The sequence below is a fragment of the Pelodiscus sinensis genome, chromosome 9, assembly GCF_052426305.1.
Source record: "Pelodiscus sinensis isolate ZL-2025 chromosome 9, ASM5242630v1, whole genome shotgun sequence".
Classification (NCBI taxonomy): Eukaryota; Metazoa; Chordata; order Testudines; family Trionychidae; genus Pelodiscus; species Pelodiscus sinensis.
Window position 1 is genome coordinate 3,077,354 of NC_143060.1, and position 23,615 is coordinate 3,100,968.

The following is a 23,615-nucleotide window of genomic DNA, read 5'->3' on the forward strand; positions in this document are numbered from 1 at the left end:
CTATATGCAGGAGGGGGGACAGGAGGTACTCTGTATGGGGGATGGGGCGGTATGGGGGATGGGGTACCCTGCACGGAGGTGGCGGTTAGGGGGTACTCTGTATGGGGATAGGGTTCCAAGGCTACTCTGTATGGAGATAGGGCCCCGGGGCGTACTATGTATGGGGGATGGGGTACCCTGCATAGAGGAGGGAGGATGGGGGTACTCTCTGTGGGGGGTGGGGTACCCTGCACGGAGGTGGCGGTTGGCGGTACTCTGTATGGGGGATGGGGTACCCTGCACGGAGGTGGCGGTTGGGGGTACGCTGTATGGGGGATGGGGTACCCTGCACGGAGGTGGCGGATGGGGGTACGCTGTATGGGGGATGGGGTACCCTGCACGGAGGTGGCGGATGGGGGTACGCTGTATGGGGGATGGGGTACCCTGCACGGAGGTGGCAGATGGGGGTACGCTGTATGGGAGATGGGGTACCCTGCACAGAGGTGGCAGTTGGGGGTACGCTGTATGGGGGACGGGGTACCCTGCACGGAGGTGGCGGTTGGGGGTACGCTGTATGGGGGATGGGGTACCCTGCACGGAGGTGGCGGTTGGGGGTACGCTGTATGGGGGACGGGGTACCCTGCACGGAGGTGGCGGTTGGGGGTACGCTGTATGGGGGATGGGGTACCCTGCACGGAGGTGGCGGTTGGGGGTACGCTGTATGGGAGATGGGGTACCCTGCACGGAGGGGGGCCAGTGGTTCCCCTGCTTGGGGGCGGGGGTCCGGGGGGCGCTGCACAGAGGACACTCTGCACGGAGCCCCCAGGCAGCGGCGTCTGGGCCGGCTGTAATCCCCGCCGCTCACGGGTGGCTTGGCCCGTCTCGCTCTCCACAGCGACGTGACCTTCGTGGTGGGCCGGGAGCGGCAGGAGGTGTTCGCCCATCGCTGCATCCTCGCCTGCCGCTGCCGGGCCTTCCCGGGGGTGCTCAGCCAGCCCCAGCCAGACGCCCAGGAGCCGCAGCCGCCACCGGCCCCCTTGGTCCTCAGCCACGTGCAGCCCGAGGTCTTCCTGGCCGTGGTGGAGTTCCTGTACACCAATCGCGTGACCCTCCACAGCCTCACCGTGAGTGCCGCGGGCCGCCCGGGCGTGGGGAGGGCGGGGGTGGGTCAGACACAGCCCCCAAGCGGGCTGCAGGGCGGGTGCGTGTCACGTCCCCCTCTAGCAGTGGGGCTCAGAGTACCCCCCCCAGCCCTGCCTGGCAGAGGGGAGAGGGCGGGGCCCCCAGGGAGTGTGGGGCCGGCATGGGGCGGGGAGCAAGTTTGCCCCAACCCCCCACCTCTACCCTGTGTGATCCTTGCTACGCCTCGTCGCTGGGGCTGCGCTGTGCACCGTGGGGCTAAGGGGCGGGGGTTGGGGGGGGGCTGGTTGCGCCAGAGCAGTGCCCCCCTCCTCCCCACAGCACCGGAAAGCCTGGGAGTGAATCACCCCTCGCAGGGAACTAAAATAAACTCAGCCCAAGGAAACGGGACCCACCCCTGCCGGCTGGGGTCATCCCGGGCATCACCCTGCCCGCGAGGCGAGTCTCCCCGGGGAGTCGGCCCTTGCTCTCCCATGCTCCCTGCAGGGCCTGGCTCTGGGCTAGACTGATGCGCCGGGAGCGGCCGGGGTCCCCAGGCAGCAGCCTCTGTGCCCTGTGTCCTGCCGGAGCGAGTAGGGCCGGCTCCTGGCTGCCCAACTCACCCCCCTCCGTGCATGCTCCGGGGGAAGCGAGCCGGCCCCGGGCCTGGGCAGGCTGGCTTGGGGCACCGTGGTGGCCACCCTGGCTCTGTCCTGGGGTGAGGCAGGGCAGGAGATGGGGCAGCAGCTCATGGGCGCCCCCTCTGGCCACGCCAGCAGCGGCGCTGAAGTGAGTTTGGGGCGGTCAGGGGACAGGGACCGCAGCCCAGAGGGTCGTGACATCCCCGGGTCCCAGCCGGACCAAGAAGGAGCCACGTTCCCCCCCTTGGACCTGGGGTGCCCTTTCCACAGCTTTGCCGCTGTCGCTGCCACTCCCAGCGGGCAGGCATGTCGCCCCCAGCCCTGCGGGGGTGTGAACTGCCAGGGGTACACCCACACACCCCAGCCTGGGATTCCCCCCCACCCCGGACAAAGCCCTGCTATGGTCAGTGATTTCATCAGGGGAAACGATGCTCACAGCCGTGGCTCCCTCACACGGACTTTCCCCAGCCCTTCAGTTTAAACACCCTGGGCAAGAGGAAGCAGGCGCCGAGGAGGGAAGGAGAGATCTGATGTGAACCCATGTCACGAGGCACGAAGTCAGAAGTGGCTACAAGAGAAATACAGCGAAAACGCAACTACCGCCCCAGCCAGCATGCATTCAAAGCCAGGGCTGAGAGGCAGCAGGTTGAAAGCAAACCAGAGGGAGTTTTTTCTTCACTCAGCGCACAGTCGACCTGTGGAACTCCTCGCCAGAGGATGTTGTGAAGGCCAGGACTTTAACAGGGTTCAAAAAAGCGCTAGATAAATTCATGGAGGGTGGAGCCATCCATGGCTATGAGTGAGGATGGGTCGGGATGGTGTCCCTCGGTTTGTCAGACGCTGGCAATGGGAGGGATCCTTGCATGATTCCCTGTTCTGTTCCCTCCCTCTGGGGCACCTGGCATTGGCCACTGTCGGCAGACAGGACGCTGGGCTTAGATGGACCTTTGGTCTGACCCAGCCTGGCCGTTCTTATGTTCTGAAGCTTTCTCCTCCCGCAGTTCGGCAGCTTTGCCGGCTCCGGTGCGGGTCCCTGCCCCAGGCCAGCGCCGCGGCTTTAGTTCTTCCGGAGTCTGGGCTACCTGGAAATCTCTGGGGCATCTGCCCCTCTTGTGTAATCCCCCCCAGCTCTGAGGAGTGTTTCCAGCTGGGCACGTGGCCGCAGGCAGCCCCGGAGTGGGGGACCCAGGCTGTGTCGTGGCTAGGGTGGAGATGTTTCGCTCGGCAGGGTTACCGGACGGACCGGAGGTCATTTGCAGCACCGGTCCGGGAGAGCTGGCAACCCACGGGACCTTGTCCATGCCTGGCGGAGGGGCCAGGGTGCCCTGAGGCCGCTCCTCAGACTGGGAACATCAGTTGCTGTTCCTGATCTGTCCCTCGCCTGTTGGCACCGAGCTGGGCTCTGATCCTGGCTCTGCCACTGACCGGATGTTTCTCTTTCTTCTCCCACCTGCTCTCTGGGCAGAGTCTGGGCAGCACCCAGCTGGGGGGACAGGTTTCCTTTGGGGGGGGGCCCTAGGTGGAAGGAGGCACCTGCCTTTCATGCCCCAGGTGCTCTGGATTAATTCCTCCAATCAAGGGAGCCCATGTGACAGGCCAGCATGGCCCTATCAGCTTCCCAGCCAGCAAGCGCGAACAGCTGGGGAGGGTGAGAGCCACGTGGCCAGAGGGCGCTGGGCTCTGTACAGCCACAGCTCCCGGGAGCCAGAGCGTGTCCGGCACGCTTGGGGGAACGAGGCAGCCGCCCACCTGGGGAGAGAGAGCAGGAGGGTGGGGTGTGACCAGGAGGGGCTCTCTCATGTCCTCCCCTCCCCACTGTCCCAGCCACATGGACCCCTCCCTCCCTTTGCCCTCTCAGGCAGGACACAGCGGCCTGCCCCCATGGCCTGTCTCCACCCTCGTTGGTCAGCCCTGTGCTGCCCCACGCTCTGCGCGGCCCTCTCCTGACTCGCGGGGTCGCCAGGCCGCTACCCTGGGCCGGCGTGAGTACAGCCCGGCGGGCCGGCGACGGGCTCCCAGCGCTAATCCTGGGAGCGGGTGAGGCTGGCTGCCTCCAGCGCCGGGCAGGGAAGAGTCCGGCTCTTCCAGTTCCCGGGCTTGTTGAGGCAAGGCGGCGGCCCGGCTCCTTGCTCTTTCCCAGGCGCCCCGGGATGCCTTGAAAGGCCCGGCTTGCTGGGGGAGCTGTCTGGCTAGCAATGCCCTATGGTGCAGGGAGGGCGGGCGGGCTGGCTGGGATCCATCCCCGGGGTGGCCAGTTCCCCTTCGCTCTAGGCTGATGGAGACCAGCCGCCCTGCCCTGGCCGCAAGCCCCAGTGGGTGCTGGGTGGTCCCGGGGAGACCGAGCTGCCCAGCATCAAGTGCAGGGGGTCCTCTGGGCCAGCGGTTTCCAAAGGACGGGGCGCGCCCCAGCACTGGGGGGTGGGATGTCGGGCGCTGGGCTTGTGGCTGCAGGAGGATCAGATGAGCAGTGGGGGGGCGAAGGCAGCTCCCGGCCTGTCCTCTCACCACAGACTGCGCTGCACCCCAGAAGCAGCAGGCCTGGCTTGGGGTGGGGGGGGGAAGAGCACAGGGCTCTGTGCGCTGCCCCTGCCCTGAGCCCTAGCCCTGCACTCCCAGTGGCTGGGAACCTGAGGCAGGCTGCTTCTGGGGGAAGCCAGGTCTGTGGGGCCAGGAGAGGCAGGGAGCTGCCTTAGCCCCCCACCCCGCTGCACCGCTGCCTAGGAGCCGCTCAAGGGCAGCCCGTCCTGCCCCCGTCCTGACACCCCCGAAGATGGTGCCCCCTCGTGCACCCCAAAGCTCCCGCACTCCCGTCACATTCTGTTGGGTGGCGGCATCGACCATTTTCTTCAACTGGGTCATGAGAAAACACGTTTGAAAGCGGCTGCTCTGGAGCCCGGCGGGGCGCCGTGGGCGGGAGCCGCAGGGTCAGATCTGGGCCACTTGGCAGCGGTTCTGTTCCTGGGCCCGGTGCCTCAGGCCCCCCGCCCCCGGCAATGGGAGGGTGTCTGTGCAGACGGGCCAGACTGGACCCGGATACGTTGCCCCCGGGCGGCTGCATCTGCGGTGGCTGGGCCGCGGGGGAGGGGGCGGCGGGAGCACGTACATTCGTGGGCCTCTCTGGCGCTTGGCAGCCCCCGGGCAGGCCAGGCCGGCTTCCTTGGCCGCGTTTCCACAGCGCTCTTGGTCTCCTTTCAAGCCTGTTCCTCGGGGGGGCTACTGGAGCCCCAAGACTCTCCCCCCCCAGTGCATGTGGGCTGTAGAATAGCCCCGATGCGGCCAGCTGAGAGTGGCTGGAGTGGCCAGACCGGAGGGCTCACCAGTGTGCGTCTTCGCTCGCAGGCCCTGGAGGTGCTCACCTCGGCTGTGGAGTACGGGCTGGACGACCTGAGGAAGGTAAGGCCCTGGCCTCGCAGCCTCTTGCTAAATACCTCGGGGGGGGGGGGGGGACTGTCAGGGGAAGGGGACCCCGGATTCAGGCTGTCCAGCGGGCCGGGGACTGGAGTAAGTGGGTGTGTTTGTGGAGACTGGCTGCTATCACGGGGCACCCCAGCGGTGCGGGCGAGCCGGCCCCCTGCCGTGGAGCCTGGACTCTCGGGGCGGGGGATTGTGTCTGTTGGTAGCTGGCTCGTGCTCACGCCAACTGCACAGCTCTGATGGAGGGGGGGGGGGAGAGACGGGACGGGACCAGTGGCTCCCTCCAGCAGGACCCTGGAGATGGTTAAAGGTGCAGGGAGGTAACCTCTAGGGCAGGGGTGCCCAACGTGGTGCCCCCGGGCACGTGGTGCATGGGCGGGGCAGGCCCCTGGCCGCGCGGCGTATGGGTGGCCCCGTCCCTGGGTGCACGGCACAAGGGCTGTGCCGGCCCAGGGCGCGCGGCGTACGGGCGTCCCCGCCCCGGGGCACGCAGCGCAGGAGTGGCACTGGCCCCAGGCGCGCAGCACGTGGTGATGCCGCCTCGTGGCTGTGTGGCACAGGAGCAGCGCCAGCCCCAGGAGTGCAGCGCATGGGTGGCACCGGCACTGGGCACGCAGAGTATGGGTGGCCCCGCCCCCGGGCGCCTGGAGCGTGAGTGGCCCCGCCCCTGGAAGTCCCAAAAGGCGGGGGACCACTGGTCTAGGGGCAGCCAGCCCGGGCTGTTTGCTGCCAGCTGCTTCCGCCGGGCTGGAGCCTGTCTGGAACCAGGGCCTGGAAAGCAGCCAGCCCCGTGTGCATGACGCTGGGCGCAGTGCATTGTGGGAGCTCGCCGTCCAGCCCCCAGCCTGCGTGAGGGGACGGTTTCCGGGGAAACTTGGCAGGGGGAGGCCCCTATTCTCCGTGCTCAGTCCAGCAAACGGAGCCGAGCTCCCCTGCCGCGCTGGTGGCTGAGCCCTTCGGCTCTCCTGGGGAGGCGGGCGGGCGGCGAAACGTTACGCTTCCACACAGCTCCGCCGCCTGCCAGGCGCTGGGCACCGGGGCCTGTGCGTCACGCCGAACCGGACACCCTGGCTCTTCCACAAGCCAACGGCCGAACACGGACTGAGTTCAGCTTCGGAGCAGCAAGATGCTGCAATTTACCCAGCTTCATTGACATGCCACAAGCTCCGAAAAGGGGCCTTCCCGTGCCAAATCGCTTTTGAAACCTTCCCTTTCTTTTTTAAGGCATGTACATTGTACTCAGTACCGTGCAGCATTTGCTTTTGGGGGGGGGGCTCTGCTGCTGATTGCCTATTTCCGGCGCTAACGCAGGGGTGTGGTTCGCTGGTTGGTTCACAACTCTAGCGTTCGACTGTATTTATTTGATGACTGTAGCCAGGCCTGCCAATGGGGCTGGGGGAGGGGGGAACTGCCCTGGGGCTCAGGGCCCGCTCCCCTTGTGTGTGTATCTCAGAGCCTGGCTCTTCAGCCCCCCTTGGAAGGGGCAGCAGCCCGCCCCCCTTCTCCTTCAGCCGTTTTCCTCCATTCCGGTGTGTGCCTGGGACCGGCTCTCCCTGGCCAGGGTGTCACAGGACCATCAAGGTCAGAGGCAGGGAAAACCCCATGAGATCATCCACCCCAGCCAGATGGCCTCCCAGTTGGGCTAATTCCTTGCTTTCTAAGGTCATTAAGCTACTGCTGACTCAGACGCTGCCTAGCCACGGGGATGTCTCAGGGTCATTCCAAGCATGCCAAGGAGACAACCCCTGGCGAGGTGGGTGTGTGCAGCCAGAGTGCCTTGACTGTCACACCATGGCATTTTGCTGTACCGACTAACGCCGCTTCCCTACAACATGCAGCCCGGAGCTGCCCCCGTCCCCTTCCGTGTACACCCTCCCCACTCGACAGGGGCTCCAAATTCTGATTTCTACAGCCGAAAGGCTGATCGTCCCCCGCTCAGCTGTGAGTGAGGCGGGAGGGAGAGTGAAAACTCCCCAGGCCAGCTGCCAAGAGCCGGGATGCTGCAGTCATGGGCGTTTTAACCAGAGGATCTGAAACAGGCTGATCTGTGCCTCCGTCTCGGAGCCGGGAGTGAAGAGAAAGTTCATAAAGTTGCGGGGGGCAGGGTAGGGTGCAGGACAGCCGGGGCTGTGTGTGCCTGCGTGAACTAGTGAATCCTCTGGGGTAGGAATGAGGGGCAAGGAATGGGAGAACGAAGGGGCGGTGACGGGCAGCATCTCCTTGCTACTCCCAGCATGGGCGGTGGCGGGCGGGAGCATGAAAACTCCCCAGGCCAGCTGCCAAGAGCATGGGACGCTGCAGTCATGCGGGTTTTAACCAGTGGTGTCTCTGCTGGCAAATATGTGCAATCCAAGAGCCTCCTGCGCTACGATGGCCTTGGCCCTAGGATCAGGAGACTTGCTCCAGGGTTTCCACACACTTTGCACCCTGCACCGAAAGGAAGGCGCTACCGGCGGGGGTGAGAGTATCATGCTCACTTCCTGAATTCCCTGGGAACGCAGTGAGAGGTCAGGGAGAATTCAAGTTGCCAGTGAGCAGGGTCAGAAGAGAAGGAGGGGTAACTCCAGCCAGCGGGGAGTTCCTCAGGTTGGGGGATACCAGCCTGGGAAAGGGGTGGGGGATACAGCTAGTACATGGCTTGCAGGGACTGGCCGCTCGAAACCCTGCGGTTTTAGGAAATGGGTGGAAGAGGAGAGGGACACAAACCAGAACAGACCATCGCTGTGCGGTGAATGACAGCTGAAGGGGCCAAGAGAAACGAGCTAATCGTGAAGCCCCAGGAAAGGAATTCTGCCCGCGAGGGTGGTAGCTTCCAAACACGCAGATCAGCCGATAATTATACCTACAATAACACCTGGTTTTATCCAGTGCTTCTCAGCTGTCGGTTTCAAAGGAGGTCAGGATCATTCTCCCCATTTTACAGATTGGGGAACTGAGTCACAGAGCTGTCCAAGGGGGATGGGGAGGTACTGCACCTTTGTAAACCACCATACGGGATCCGGCTCTTCCAACGGGAAAGGAGAGTCCTGCCTGCCATTGCCCCGTGGGAGGTGAAATCCCGTCCCCTCACCGGTAAAGTCACAGACCAGATCTCAAGTGGGGAATGGTGCCCGGCTCCTCCATAGCAGAACCAAGCACTGCAAGCCGCATGCGCATGCTCAGAGAGGCCACGTCAGGCAAAGCCGACTGCTTCTGAGGCCCCATGGATGCGAGGACGAAGGGAAGCTGGGTCGGGTGCATGTGCGCTTGGATTTTAGCAAAGCTCTGGAAATCCCGTGTGAAATGAATGCAAACGCACTTTGAGACACACTGGTCCGTGAGCTGCAACCTGGATGCAAACAAGGGCTAAGGAGTCACAATTGAATGAGGCAAGACATGTTCCAGGTAGCGCGAGTTTGTCATCTGGCCTCTCCCCTGGAATATCGTCATGAATGGTCTGGAGGGGACAGGGAACGGTGCACATGCTCCTACACATGGGGGCTGTGTCTACACTGAGCCACTTATTCCGGAAAATCAGCCGCTTTTCCGGAATAAGCTGCGAGCTGTCTACACTGGCCCTTGAATTTCCGGAAAAGCAACGACGCTCTACTGTACAAAATCAGCCGCTATTCTGGAAAAGCTACGCTGCTCCCGCTCGGGCATAAGTCCTTATTCCGGAACGCTGTTCTGGAAAAGGGCCAGTGTAGACAACCCAGTAGTCTTTTCTGGAAAAAAGCCCCGATCGCGAAAATGACGATCGGGGCTCTTTTCCGGAAAAGCGCGTCTACATTGGCCACAGATGCTTTTCTGGAAAAGCAGCCTGCCAATGTAGACGCTCTTTTTCCGGACATACTTATAACGAAAACTATTCTGTTTTAAGCATTTCCGGAAATTCATGCCAGTGTAGACACAGCCTGGCTGTGTCTAGACTGGCCAGATTTTCCGGAAAAACTTGCCAGCTGTCTACACTGGCCACTTGAATTTCCACAAAACCACTGACTTCCTACTGTAAGCAATCAGTGCTTTTTGCATACTATGCTGCTCCCGTTCGGGCAAAAGTCCCCAAAACTTTTGCGCAAAAGGGCCAGTGTAGACAGCTCAGATTTGTTTTGCACAAAAAAGCCCCGATTGCGAAAATGGCGATTGGGGCTTTTTTTGCGCAAAAGCACGTCTAGATTGGCCACGGACGCTTTTCCACAAAAAAATGCTTTTGCAGAAAAGCGTCCTGCCAATCTAGACGCTCTGTTCCGAAAATGCTTTTAACGGAAAACGTTTCCGTTAAAAGCATTTCCGGAAAATCATGCCAATCTAGACATAGCCCTTGTGAGGCAGGTCCATGGTCTGCAGGGGCTAAACATTCAAGCAGCAGCAATCCTCCAAGTGCATCTAAGGACCAGTCATTCCTACCAGGTGTACAGGGCGAAAGCAGCCAGGGAGCAAGGTCTGGAGGGGCCCCGGGGCTGAAAATGGGCCGACAAGACAGCTGGATGAATGACCCTTCTCCCAGGTGGAGCCAGCAGCAGCCTGGGCCGGGTTCAATCTCTAGGGCTTCCTCTCCATCCGTCCAAGGGAGAACTGAGCCCCCACCCAGCAACCTGGGAAATTCACACCCCACCCCCGGATGCCTTGGAGAGGCAAAACTCCCCCCTCGCAAGCAGAGTCTGAGCGTAGAAAAGAAGCTTTTAATAAAAGGAGGGAAATAACGCGGCATGTGGGAAAACACCACAGACAGGGCTCACAGACAAACCAGGAGTGAAGGTCCCACGCTAGTAGGCTGGGCAGCGTCCTTGCCCTCAGCCCCCTAAGTCCGGCAAGGCCCAACCCGTCTCGGCACCCCGCTCAGTCGGAGGGGCATCCGCACAGGTCACCTCCCACCTTGGGTGGGGGCAGGTAAGGAGGCATCTTCCTTGCTTCACTGGTCACTCGCCAGCCGCCTGCTCGCTGCTTTCTGGCACCGCCCAGCTGGCTGCTCATTACGCCTCTCCATCCCCGCCTTGCTAGCTGCACGTTGTGCCTTCTGCTGCCGCCCTGCTGGCTGCTCGGCTCCCCTCTCCGCTGCCACCCTGCTGGCTGCTCGGCTCCCCTCCCTGCTGCCAGTCGTTCGGCTCCCTTCTCCTCTGCTGCCTGCCCGGCCGCTCGGCTCCCCTCCCTGCCGCTGCCGCCCTGCCGGCCGCTCAGCTCCCCTCTCCGCTGCTGCCCTGCTGGTCGCTCGGCTCCCCTCTCCGCTGCCCCCCTGCCAGCTGCTCGGCTCCCCTCTCCGCTGCCCCCCTGCCGGCTGCTCGGCTCCCCTCTCCGCTGCCCCCCTGCCGGCCGCTCGGCTCCCCTCTCCGCTGCCCCCCTGCCGGCCGCTCAGCTCCCCTCTCCGCTGCCCCCCTGCCGGCCGCTCGGCTCCCCTCTCCGCTGCCGCCCTGCCGGCCGCTCGGCTCCCCTCTCCGCTGCCCCCCTGCCGGCCGCTCAGCTCCCCTCTCCGCTGCTGCCCTGCTGGTCGCTCGGCTCCCCTCTCCGCTGCCCCCCTGCCAGCTGCTCGGCTCCCCTCTCCGCTGCCCCCCTGCCGGCCGCTCGGCTCCCCTCTCCGCTGCCCCCCTGCCGGCCGCTCGGCTCCCCTCTCCGCTGCCCCCCTGCCGGCCGCTCGGCTCCCCTCTCCGCTGCCGCCCTGCCGGCCGCTCGGCTCCCCTCTCCGCTGCCGCCCTGCCGGCCGCTCGGCTCCCCTCTCCGCTGCCGCCCTGCCGGCCGCTCGGCTCCCCTCTCCGCTGCCCCCCTGCCGGCCGCTCGGCTCCCTTCTCCGCTGCCCCCCTGCCGGCCGCTCGGCTCCCCTCTCCGCTGCCGCCCTGCCAGCCGCTCACCTCCCCTCTCCGCTGCCGCCCTGCCGGCCGCTCGGCTCCCCTCTCCGCTGCCCCCCTGCCGGCCGCTCGGCTCCCCTCTCCGCTGCCGCCCTGCCGGCCGCTCGGCTCCCCTCTCCGCTGCCGCCCTGCCGGCCGCTTGGCTCCCCTCTCCGCTGCCGGCCGCTCGGCTCCCCTCTCCGCTGCCCCCCTGCCGGCCGCTCGGCTCCCCTCTCCGCTGCCGCTGCCCTGCCGGCCACTCGGCTCCCCTCTCCGCTGCCCCCCTGCCGGCCGCTGGGTTCCCCTCTCCGCTGCTGCTGCCCTGCTGGCCACTTGTTGTACTGCAGCCACTCTGCTGGCCACCTGTCACATCTCTGCCCCCGCCGCTGGCTGTCAGTCACCACCCGCTGCCATCTGCCTCTTGGCCATGACTTCTGCCCAGGAGTCTCAAGTGATTTCGCACGTAGCAAGCAGGACACACAGCTCCAGCACAATTAACACAAGAAAAGAGGCTCTTTGTGATGCCTATTTAGCTCTGTTCTTGTGCAGGAGCCGGGAGGGGGGGGCAGGTCAAACCAGTCCTGCCAAGGGAGGGTCTACACCTCCCTGACCAGAATGACCTTCCCTCACCTTCCTGCTCTCAGAGAACTGTGAAAGTCAAGCCCCTGCGTAGCGAGGTTCTTTCGGCTGTGAGCCCCGGGTCCCTTTGGAACAACCTAGCCCAGTCCTGCTTTTCTGTTTTCCCACGAAGTGACAAACCCTGGAAGCCATATTCCGCTCTCGCTGCATTTCACACAGAAATGCAGACAGAGCCGGGATTCTGAGGAATGCTGCAAAGAACCATGCTCATTTTCTGGCCCAGCGAGGTGTGACGTAGTGGGGGTACCTGGCTGGTTTCTATGCTGCTGGCTCTGGGGTAACCCCCACTGGCTGCCGTGGGGACCACGACCCAGCAAAACAGGATGAGTCACTATGCAAACCAGTGGCCAGACACCCCCCATGGAGAGGAACAAAGGAAGGTGGAATGCTGCCCTGGCTGGGGGGCAGGGCTGGAAGTGAGGGAGTTAGTTTCTGTCTGGGAGCATGGAGGAGACAGTCTAGGGAAAGGGGCTGGGATTTAGGGGCCCAGACTCCCCCATCTCAAGGGGGCTGAGGCATCCTAGGCCTGCCCTGGAACCAGATTACATCTGTGCTGGGCTGTATCCTGGAGAGGCAATAAACTCCCTCTATTCTACTGGCTGGCGGAGTCTGTTCGTGCCATTTCGGGGTGCAGGAGGTGGGGGAACCCTGACATGCCGTCACACGAGGACAAAGTCCTTGGCTCAGCTGAGTCTCGATTGACTTGGCTTCAGCACAGATGGTCTACGCGACTCATGCCATAGACATTTTCCTAAGGCTTTTCAGTTGCAGTGCCTTCTGGGTACTTATCCCACCGTTTCTTGCTGCGCTTCCAGGAACAGTGCATTGTGGGGAGGCATCCCACGGTGCCCGATGGGGTTATAGCGGGGTGACCAAGTGAACGGTTTTGATGGATCTTCCTCTGCACTTGCCATAACTTGGGCTATGGCTCTGAAAATTCGCCGTCTCTTTAGCGCCTTTGTAAACTGGTTGGGACCTGTGTGGGCGTATGTGTGTTCCGAACACGTCCCGGCACGGAAAACTTCCCTCCCCTAGACAAGACCGAAGGGAGGGAACGAGAGCCACAGTCACCCAGCGTCAATCTCAATGGGTGCAGGCCGCTGCCGGCAGACAGGACGCTGGGTTAGATGGACCTTTGGGCTGACTCAGTGTGGCCGTTCCTATGTTCTTACAATATCGGAGGGGAGTTATTTAGCAGAACAACGAGCAGCCGTAGAACAAGGGGGGAAATGTAAGCGGAATATCAGGCTGAATTTCCTGGTGTCGCAGTTCCGGAGGCAGCCTTCCCAGGCTTGGTGTGAGCCCCGCTGCTGGTGCACCCCACACGCGCACACGCGACAGTGCTCAGGCCGCTGTGCGGGGGGTGATCCTGCACATGGCAGCGGGGCCGGGGCGCCATGATCTCATGCCGCTTCCCCATTCCTGGGTGCTGTGATTCAGGGCGGCGCTGGCAGGAAGCCAGCGGCTTTCCCCACCCGCCTGCGGATCTCTGAGTCTAGGCACTTTCAGTTTTCCAGGAATCCACCGGGCCCGGGGCATTGTCAGCAGCTGGGAATTCGTCCCTCCCTTCCCGCACAGGCGGCCGCCCATCACACCTGCATTCCGCTCCCCGGCCGCGCCCAGGGGGCACGTGTCCTTCGCGCTCTTCCCATGTGCCGCTTCCTCTTCCCAGCAGCCCACACCCCGGGCTAGTGCTGCTCCCTTTCCAGTTGCCGCGGCAGAGATGCACCCAGTCCCCACGGAGCCTTCGCAGCCATGGGGTCCGAGGAACCCGCAGCCGGGGCGCTTCTAACGAGCGCGTTTCTTGCGGCGCTGGAACAAATTGGGGGGGGGGCTGAGCTGGGCTGAGCTGTGGCCCCCTCCCAGAAATCTTTTTGCACCCCTCACCGCCCCAGGCGGGGCTCACACCTACAGCTGCCAACTCTCCCGCACAGGCCGGGCCAGATGCTAGTACCGCTAATGGCGTCCGGTCCAGGAGAGGCGGCAGCCCAGCCTCAGAGCCCGGGGCTGGTGGCAGGACCCGGAGTGGCAGCAGCGCTCCCGAGCCGTGGCCTGGACCCCAGGGATGGCAGGGCCCAGGGGGAAGGCCCCATCGGGGAGAGACCTCAACAGCGCGGAGGGGAATATCTGCACCCAATGGAGCGTGAAGCTCCCAGCATGCACTGCTCTGCCATGGGCTGCGTGTTGTGTTCTGGGACCTGCCGTTTCTCTGCCGTGGGGCCCGGCCCTAGCCCAGCCCGGCCTGTTTCCCGGGGCGGGGGCTGGACTTGGAGGGGCAAATGTGCACCCAAAGCACCCGGGCCCAGCCTGCCCCCCCCCAGGCCAGTGGGTGGGGACAGGCCCCAGGGCTGCGGGAAGGTTAAACCGGGCGGCAGGCGGGGCCCAGCTCACAGCCGCGCTCAGGGGAGCAGGGAAGGGCCCCTTGCAGCCTTCGTCTCCGATCCCCTCCGGGGACCCGGCTGCCAGCCTTCGGCCCAGGCCCCCGCCAAGCTCAGAAAGGGCGCAGGTCCCACGCAAGCAGAGGACCTGGCTGAGTGGCCGCAGGGCAGAGAGCCGAGCCAGGCTAGTGCGGGGCGGAGGGGAAGCTGCCTGGCAGTGAGAGCTGGGGGGCAGGGCAACGCAGGGAAGTGAGTTTCTTGGGTCACTTAAAACTAGAGGGGCAGGTCCAGGCTGGAGAGATGGGGCTGGCGCAGGGGGCGTGGGGCTGGCAGGCCCAGGCTGGGGAGTTGGGGGGCTGGTGCAGTGGAAGGGGGCTTGCAGACCCAGGCTGGAGAGATAGGGCTGGCGCAGGGGCCGTGGGGCTAGCAGGTCCAGGCTGGGGAGGTGGGGGGCTGGCGCAGGGGCCGTGGGGCTAGCAGGTCCAGGCTGGGGCCGTGGGGCTGGCAGGTCCAGGCTGGGGAGGTGGGGGGCTGGTGCAGGGGCCGTGGGGCTGGCAGGTCCAGGCTGGGGACGTGGGGGGCTGGTGCAGGGGCCGTGGGGCTGGCAGGTCCAGGCTGGGGAGGTGGGGGGCCGGTGCAGGGGCCATGGGGCTGGCAGGTCCAGGCTGGGGAGGTGGGGGGCCGGTGCAGGGGCCATGGGGCTGGCAGGTCCAGGCTGGGGAGGTGGGGGGCCGGTGCAGGGGCCGTGGGGCTGGCAGGTCCAGGCTGGGGACGTGGGGGGCTGGTGCAGGGGCCGTGGGGCTGGCAGGTCCAGGCTGGGGACGTGGGGGGCTGGTGCAGGGGCCGTGGGGCTGGCAGGTCCAGGCTGGGGACGTGGGGGGCTGGTGCAGGGGCCGTGGGGCTGGCAGGTCCAGGCTGGGGGGCCAGTGCAGAGCGTGTGGCACCAGCAGGCCTGTGGCCCAGGAATGCTCGTCTCTCTGTTTTGATTGTGACGTTGCCTTGTTCCCCGGCGGGGGGTTTTGTCGACCTAGCTGGCTGATCGGCTCCATGTCTGGGAAGAGCCGCATCCCGCCTGCTGCCCCGGGACCCTCCCCCGTCCCGCCTGCCCCGGCTGGGCGCTCGGGTGCTGAGCGAGGCAGGTGGGCCGGGTGGGGGAGGGCGGGAAATGGGCGCGGAGCTGGGCCGGGGCCAGCCCGGAACAGCTGCCGTCCCGTGCCGCGCACAAAGGGCGGCTCCGGCCTGCGGACGATGGGGCGGGGGGATCCACGGGCTCGTTCAGAGCAGCCCTGGGCACGTGAACAAAGGCCTTGCTGCCGCGCCAGGCGCCGGGGCGGGTGCTGGCTGCTGAGCCGCAGCGCTGGGCGGGGGGGCGCTCGGCTTTGATGCCGGTTCTGCCCGCTGGCTGCCCAAAACCTGCAGGCACCGTGGGGAGTACGGAGTTAGGGGAGCACAGCTACTGCTGGGGGGAGTCTGCCCCCTTCCCCCTGCCTGGGGTAACAGCCCCTTCAACACCCCCAGCTCCCCCCCATCCCCCTGCCTGGGGTAACAGCCCCCTCAACACCCTCCAGCCCCCCCTCAGCCCCCTGCCTGGGGTAACAGCCCCCTCAACACCCCCAGCTCCCCCTCGGCCCCCTGCCTGGGGTAACAGCCCCCTCAACACCCCCAGCTCCCCCTCGTCCCTCTGCCTGGGGTAACAGCCCCCTCAACACCCCCCAGACCTCCCTCACCTCCCTGCTTGGGGTAACAGCCCCCTCAACACCCCCAGCTCTCCCTCGGCCCCCTGCCTGGGGTAACAGCCCCCTCAACACCCTCCAGCCCCCCCTCGGCCCCCTGCCTGGGGTAACAGCCCCCTCAACACTCTCCAGCCCCCCCTTGTCCCCCTGCCTGGGGTAACAGCCCCCTCAACACCCTCCAGCCCCTCCTCGCCTCCCTGCCTGGGGTAACAGCCCCCTCAACACCCTCCAGCCCCCCCTCGGCCTCCTGCCTGGGGTAACAGCCCCCTCAACACCACCAGCCCCCCCGGCCCCCTGCTTGGGGTAACAGTCCCCTCAACACCCTCCAGCCCCCCCTCGGCCCCCTGCCTGGGGTAACAGCCCCCCCAACACCACCCAGCCCCCCTCGTCCCTCTGCCTGGGGTAACAGCCCCCTCAACACCACCAGCCCCCCCATCCCCCTGCCTGGGGTAACAGCCCCCTCAACACCCTCCAGCCCCCGCTCGGCCTCCTGCCTGGGGTAACAGCCCCCTCAACACCCCCAGCTCCCCCTCGTCCCTCTGCCTGGGGTAACAGCCCCCTCAACACCCTCCAGCCCCCCCTCGGCCCCCTGCCTGGGGTAACAGCCCCCTCAACACCACCAGCCCCCCGGCCCCCTGCTTGGGGTAACAGTCCCCTCAACACCCTCCAGCCCCCCCTCGGCCCCCTGCCTGGGGTAACAGCCCCCTCAACACCACCAGCCCCCCCTCCTCCCCCTGCCTGGGGTAACAGCCCCCTCAACACCACCAGCCCCCCCCTTGGCCCCCTGCCTGAGGTAACAGCCCCCTCAACACCACCAGCCCCCCCCCCTCCTCCCCCTGCCTGGGGTAACAGCCCCCTGAACACCCCCCAGCCTGTCCTGACTCACTGGGATTTCAGGCACGTCCCGTCGCTGTTTGTGCCAAATGGGGACCCTGTGATGTCCCTCCGGGCGTGGGCCAGGGAGTGTGAGAGACACCCGGGAGGACTCTGGGGTGCTCTGGAGTGGAGTGGGGGTGGGGTGGGCACAGCCAGCGGCTCCCCCCCCCCCCCCCGGCCCTTTCTGCTCCCACCACTGGGGCCTGGCAGAGCGTTTTACAGCCCTAGCGCCCTGGCAGCCCCCAGCCAAGCAGGCAGCCGGACAGGGCCCAGGGAGCAGGTCTGGGCTTGTCGGCAGCAGGGCCGCGTGGGGCGGGGGAGAGGCCGGGGTGCGCGGGGCCTAGCGGGAAGGAATCTGCCTCCCGGGGAGCCAGGCCCGGCGTGAAGTTCTCCGTGTTCCCCTGGGGAACGCCGTGTGGGGCGGCTCTCGGCACCGCCAGCCCCATCCCTGCCGGCTCAGCGGGGGGTCGCTTGGCTCCTTCCCCTCCCTGCTCTGGGCCTGGCGCGTGCTCAGCGGGGGGGATGGGGCGTGCGTGGGGGGGCCGTGACATGGCAAACTGCCGTGCAGCAGCCCAGGCTGGAGGGCAGCGACCTCCCATTAACTTCCTGCCCCGGCGAGCCTGGCTGCCTGCCAGTATGGCATCCCTGTGCCTGTCCAGCCAGTGCCTGGCTCAAACCCGTCTCCTCCGCGCCTGGCCCTGCTCGCAACCCGTCCGTCCCCTCCTCCCCGGGGCTCCCCGGCAGCCAGCGCCCGCCCTCCTGCCCTGGGGGCTCTGACTAACCCGGCGTGGCTCCCGGGGCGCTGCCCTCCGCACGGGCACGGGCAGCCGGGTATAAAAGTGCGCAGGCCCCACGCAGCTTGTGCAGGGCTGGCGAAGGCCAGGAATCGGTGGGAAAGGCCCGTCCCCGTGGACCTGTGTCCGCACGCTGGACTGCCCCCCCTCCCGCCGTCACCACAGTTATGCTGGTACAGCTGTGAGCAGAGAGCCCCTAAGCCCCACGGCCTCCTGCCTGCTGGGTCAGCCCCACTGCCCATTTGGCCAGCTGGGTAAACTGAGGCAGGGAGTGGGGCTGGGGCCTGGGCGGAGCTCGCCAGAGCTGAGAACAGAAGCCCGGTCACCCGGCTCGTCTCTATGCTCGCCCACCCCTCCCCCACCTGCCTGCAGGGCCCGGGTGGGGACGGTCGAAAGCTGCCCCCGGTCTGGGTGGGCGGTGGGCACGTGGCATCCCGGGGCCGGCTCCTCCAGGCCTTGCGGGCGGTCCCAACGGAGCTGGCCGCCCGGTGGGGGAAGGGCTGGGGGCTGTGATTTATCTGTGAAGTTCCCAGAAACCAGGAAGCCAAAACAAAAGGCGGGGGCTGTTTGTGACACGGCTGCGGTCGCCTGCTGAGGCGGTGACAGTGCTGCAAGGCAGGCAGCCGCAGTGCCCCAGCAGGGCCCCAGCTCACCCCCCCTGCCGGTGCTGGAGGAGACTCTCCCTGAACAGGGAGCGCTACAGGGACACGGACACACAGTCAAACAGCTCTGCTCCCGCCCCGGAGGGGGCAGTCGTGCAGGGGTGTGCCGGGCGGGGGAAGAAGACAGCAGGGACAGCAAGGACGGGGCGGGGGGGGACACGCTCTGTTGGGAGCTCACAGAGCCAGGACGGAGCAATGCGGGGCGGGCGTCCTGCTGGGAGGGGTTGCCAGCGCTTCCATGGCGCCGCCGCGGCCTGGCAAACCCGTAGCAGCCTCAGGCTAATGAGGGCCGTGCACTGAGCTGCCTCTTTTGTGTCCCAGGCTCCCAGCCGCGGGTCAGAAGACACCGGCTAAGCTAGACCCTGGCCAGACAGAAGGCTGGCCACCGGACCCGCAGGGCACGCACAGGGCCTGGAGCGCCCTGCCCCGCTGTAGGCTGCAGTGGGGCTGCGGCTGGCGACTCAAAGGCTGCGTAAGACGCACACGGTCTGAGCGCCCCTCTTGTTAATCCCTCGGGGTGGGGGGAACGGGCCTTTTGTGTCCCCTACACACCTTCCCCCCCTCCAAGGGCCCGCGTTGCCGGAGCTGCGTCCCTCAGAGGGTCCCCTCTGCGTTCAGTGAGATGGGGGGGGGCTGAGAGAGGATTAGGGGCCGTGTTTGCCTGTTGCTCGGGATGGTGGGAAGCAGCTGCAATGGGAATTGACGCCTCCCGGTGTTACCTCCGGGCAGCAGGCTGGGCAGGGCGAGCTGCCAGCTGGCCCGGGCCCGGCTCCTGGGAGAAGCGGCCTGCAGCCGACGCTCAGGTGACAGTTAATCCCGCTTGCTCTGCCCCCGTCGTGCCTCCGAAGGCCCCTTCCAGTGGCAGCTCGTCCCCCACAGACACGCGCCCCCCCCCACCCCAGCTACGAGCTGCAGCCCCCCAGCCCAGCCGGGCCAGAGCGGGTCCAAAGGACCCTCTGCGTGCGCAGGGCGGCTGCCCCTCCCCCCCACGGAGTAAAGCAGGAGTAACGCCGCGGCAGCCGGGGCGCTCTGACCCCCTGTAAAATGGGCGCAAAGGAGAAGAGATTCGGGCCTCTCCGCGCCTTGTCCCCAGTAATTGCTCCGCAGCCCCTCCCCCGGCTCCGGCTGCGCTGCGGGGGAAGCTGGGAGCAGCAGCAGAACGGTGAGGCTGCGGCCTCGGGGGGAGACGCGCCATCCTGACCGGCTGAGTGGCAGGGGGCCGCCAGGCTGCCTCTGCCCCCGTGCGGTGTGGCAGGGCAGCTGGCCCCTCTCGGGAGGGGGCTGGAACAGGAGTCTCAGAGGTAGTGTGTGCTCAGGGGCCTCAGTGGAGCTGTGGGGAAGGCAGGCAGCCCAGGGCTGGAATGAGGGGGCTATGGGGTGGGAGTGAGGGGCACCAGCAGGACTAGGGGGGGCTGGGCTGGGCTGGACTGAGGGGTCTATGGGGTGGGAGTGAGGGGCACCGGCAGGGCTGGGGGGGGCAGGGCTGGGCTGGGCTGGGCTGGGCTGGGCTGGGCTGAGGGGGCTATGGGGTGGGAGTGAGGGGCACCGGCAGGGCTGGGGGGGGCTGGGCTGGGCTGGACTGAGGGGGCTATGGGGTGGGAGTGAGGGGCACCAGCAGGACTAGGGGGGGCTGGGCTGGGCTGGACTGAGGGGGCTATGGGGTGGGAGTGAGGGGCACCAGCAGGGCTGGGGGGGGCTGGGCTGGGCTGGGCTGAGGGGGCTATGGGGTGGGAGTGAGGGGCACCAGCAGGACTGGGGGGGCTGGGCTGGGCTGGAGGGGCTGTGGGCCGGGAGTGAGGGGCACCGGCAGGGCTGGGCTGGGCTGGGCTGGGGGGGCTGTGGGCTGGGAGTGAGGGGCACCGGCAGGGCTGAAGGGGCTGTGGGCGGGAGTGAGAGGCACTGGCAGGGCTGAAGGGGCTGTGGGCCGGGAGTGAGAGGCACCGGCAGGGATGAAGGGGCTGTGGGCGGGAGTGAGAGGCACTGGCAGGGCTGGGATGGGCTGGAGGGGCTGTGGGCCGGGAGTGAGAGGCACTGGCAGGGCTGAAGGGGCTGTGCATCGGGTGAGAGGGGCACCGGCAGGGCTGTGTCCTGGGTTCTCCGGCCTGCTTGTCTGTGCTGCAGGCGCCTGGCTTTCCTGTGCTCTGTAGCTCAGCGCCGCAGGCTGCGGGTGCTGCTGGGAGGCCCCGTCCATGCGCTGCCTGCGACCGAGCGCTGCTGCTCTTGCTACCTGCGAGCGGTCCCTGCCCTGCAGCGACTGGCAACGCCCGGGAGCACCTGTCAGCCCAGGGCACAAAGCCGTCAGCTTGCTTTGAGCCCGGCTCTGCCTCAGCGGGGCCCGTGGCTGGGGAAAGCCAGGCCTGCTTTCCTTCCCACTGGGGCCAACAGGCTGGCAGCCCTGCCTCCATGGATCTGCTCCCGAGCCCCTGCGCTCAGAGCGGTTTCTCCCAGGCCTGGGGTACGTGGCTAAAGCCCCTCACCTCTCTCTGTGGGAGGGGGAAGTTTGCCAGCACTGGAAAGAAGTGGGGTGTGCGTGTGAGCACTACCGACCCCTGCAGGCTGGAATCAAACCTGCGCCACTCAGTGTCATAGGCTGTGACGGCGCGTTGGGGTTTCCCCGTCTCCTGCACCCCCGTAGAATAGAGGGAGTTTATTGCTCCTCCAGGATACAGCACAGCACAGATGTCATCTGGATACAGGGCAGGCCTGGGATGCCTCAGCCCCCCTTGATATGGGGGAGCCTGGGCCCCTAAATCCCAGCCCGTTGCCTAGGCTGCTTCCTCCATGATACCAGCCCGAAACCTAACTCACTCACTCCCAGCCCTGCCCCCAGCCAGGGCTCCACTCCCCTTCCTCCCATTGGTCCGCTCCCTGGGAGATAACTGGTCGGACAGGTTCGGAGCCCCCTTGCATAATGACTCATCCCCTGCCCTGCCGGGCCGTGCTGCAGCCAGCAGCCAGCGGAGGTCACCCACAGCCCACTGCTCAGCATAGCCACCAGCAAGGTACCCCCCACTACGTCACATAGGCCCTATACTGCTCTCTGCTAATGGGGAGTCTCCCTTCACTCCAGGGCAGGGGCTGCTGCTTTGAGAGCTAGCTCTGAGTCGCTGTCCCTGTGACATTGTGGGTAACTCATGCAGCAGAGTGAGAACCAGGAAGCTGTGGGTGGCCCTGGCGTTGATGAAACAGCAACGGTGACCTTCCAGCCAGAGGCTGGAGCGGTGCTGCTCCTCCGGCGGCTGGGGCGTGCTCGCTTTCCACACCCCTGTCACGGGGGCGGATGCCTACCGGAGGGTGCGGCGTCACCCCCACGCTCCTGCAGCCAGCCTGTGAGCTCCCAGGCCCCCGCGCCGGAGCTGGGCCCCTCGCCAGGCGCCGCCAGGGCAGGTCGCCGTCCGTCCTTGGGGGCTGCGCCAGCGCTCCCAGGGCAGGAACAGCTTTTGTGCTCTGGGTGAGCCCGGCCGGGGCCTCGCCTGCTCTCAGCTCACTTTGTTTGGGCCTAAAAGCTGCCAGCAGCCGGGACGTGGCAGCAGCCGGTGCCAGGACCCCCTCGCTCTCGGCCCCCGAGGGGGCCAGTCCCTGCCCTTCCTGCTGGTGGGTTGCTGAGGGGAGCAACCATCCTGTTGGGACTGGTCTGAGGCCTGCGCAGCTCGTAGCACCCGGGGGCCCGAGCAGGCAGGGGGCTGGTGCACGGGGAGGCCGGTTCCAGCTCCTTCCCGACCGGAGCTGAAGGGATTTCTCCCCCCTGGTGGGTGGCCGGCCGGGCGGATGTGTCTGGGATGGGCTGGACACAGCTGCAGGGGCCTGTGGGCGGCTGGACGGCACCTGGAAGGGAGCGTGTTTCCCAGGGGCGCAGTGATGGGGGGCCCCACCCCGTGATTAGACCAGAGACCTCCGCTGGCCGGCCAGCAGCCTCCTCTCCTCACGCCCAGCGAGGCGCGGCGGCCTTGGCAGGCAGGTGGCAGGAGGGCGGGGGGGCGCAGGGGAAGGGGGAGCAGGAAGCTGTGGGAAAGCCCCAGCTGGGAGGCCTGGCTTGGCTGGGAGGCAGGTGGAAAGCTCAGGCTCCCTTCCCAGCGCGGGCGGGCCCAGCCCCTGATGCAACGGCCCGGAGGCCTGCACCGGCTTTTCCCACGCAGCGCCTGGCGCTGAAGCTGCCGATCCAGCCAGACCAGCCTGGCTCGTTCCCAGGGCCCAGCTCTGCTCCCTGGCACCTCGGGGCCTGGCGCGGGCAGGGGGGGAGCGGCTGGGCAGTGCCTGCGAAGATACGTGGAAAGCCCTGCGAACACCAGAAACAAGGGGCCCGGCTGCCGCAGGCATCGGGGTCCCTTCCCCTCCTTTCTCCCAGCTGTCTCTGGGGCTGACCCCACGGACTGGCTCTTGCTGCTCGCAGTGGGGGGGCTCTCAGAGGGGGTCAGTGGAGCATCTGAGACTGAATGGCAAAGGGGAAAGAGATGTGGGGAGGGGAGCAGGCAGCAGGGCCGGGCATGGCTGGCTGTGTGGGTGGGGCTGTGATGGGGTGGGTGGAGCCGTGGCAGAGCAGGGTGTGGCCAAGAAGAGCCTGGCGGGGGGCGGGGCCGTAGCAGAGCAGGGTGTGGCCAAGAGGAGCCTGGCGGGGTGGGTGAGGCCGTGGCAGAGCAGGGTGTGGCCGAGGGGAGCCTGGCAGGGTTGGTGGAGCCGTGGCAGAGCAGGGTGTAGCCGAGGGGAGCCTGGTGCGGGGGCGGGGCCGTGGCAGAGCGGGGTGTGGCCAAGGGGAGCCTGGCAGGGGGGCGGGGCCGTGGCAGAGCGGGGTGTGGCCGAGGGGAGCCTGGCGGGGGGGCGGGGCCGTGGCAGAGCGGGGTGTGGCCGAGGGGAGCCTGGCGGGGAGGCGGGGCCGTGGCAGAGCGGGGTGTGGCCGAGGGTAGCCTGGTGGGGGGGGCGGGGCTGTGGCAGAGCAGGGTGTGGCCGAGGGTAGCCTGGCGGGGGGCGGGGCCGTGGCAGAGCAGGGTGTGGCCGAGGGTAGCTTGGCGGGGGGCGGGGCCGTGGCAGAGCAGGGTGTGGCCGAGGGTAGCCTGGCGGGGGGCAGGGCCGTGGCAGAGCAGGGTGTGGCCGAGGGTAGCCTGGCAGGGGGGCGGGGCGGGGCTGTGGCAGAGCAGGGTGTGGCCGAGGGTAGCCTGGCGGGGGGCGGGGCCGTGGCAGAGCAGGGTGTGGCCGAGGGTAGCCTGGCGGGGGGCGGGGCCGTGGCAGAGCAGGGTGTGGCCGAGGGTAGCCTGGCGGGGGGCGGGGCCGTGGCAGAGCAGGGTGTGGCCGAGGGTAGCCTGGCGGGGGGCGGGGCCATGGCAGAGCAGGGTGTGGCCGAGGGTAGCCTGGCAGGGGGGCGGGGCGTGTGTGGCCGAGGGGAGCCCGCTGGGGCAGGCAGTGCCCGTGTGGGCTGAGGAAGGCATCTCATCGCTTGCCCCCGCTGGGCTCTGCTCCATGCCCCCAGTGCCGCTTGCCAGCTGGCTGGCTGAGTCACCCTTGGCTGCAGCAGGAAGTCGCCAGCTTCCCTATGTCCTGGCTCCCGGTGCCTGCACCACCCTTGCTGCAATTTCCTTTGCTTGTGGTTT

At 66.7% G+C, this 23,615-nt stretch overlaps 1 protein-coding gene across 2 annotated transcripts in view; it reads left to right on the forward strand.

Annotated features, from left to right (window-relative positions):
- Positions 1 to 23,615, forward strand: part of BTBD19 (BTB domain containing 19) — a 53,976-nt gene that overhangs the window by 5,527 nt on the left and 24,834 nt on the right. For both annotated transcript variants that reach the window (XM_075935834.2, XM_075935833.2), the window contains exons 2-3: positions 875 to 1,103; positions 5,079 to 5,132. In XM_075935834.2, coding sequence (XP_075791949.2) covers positions 875 to 1,103; positions 5,079 to 5,132 — 283 coding nt within the window. The remainder of the gene's footprint in view (positions 1 to 874; positions 1,104 to 5,078; positions 5,133 to 23,615) is intronic.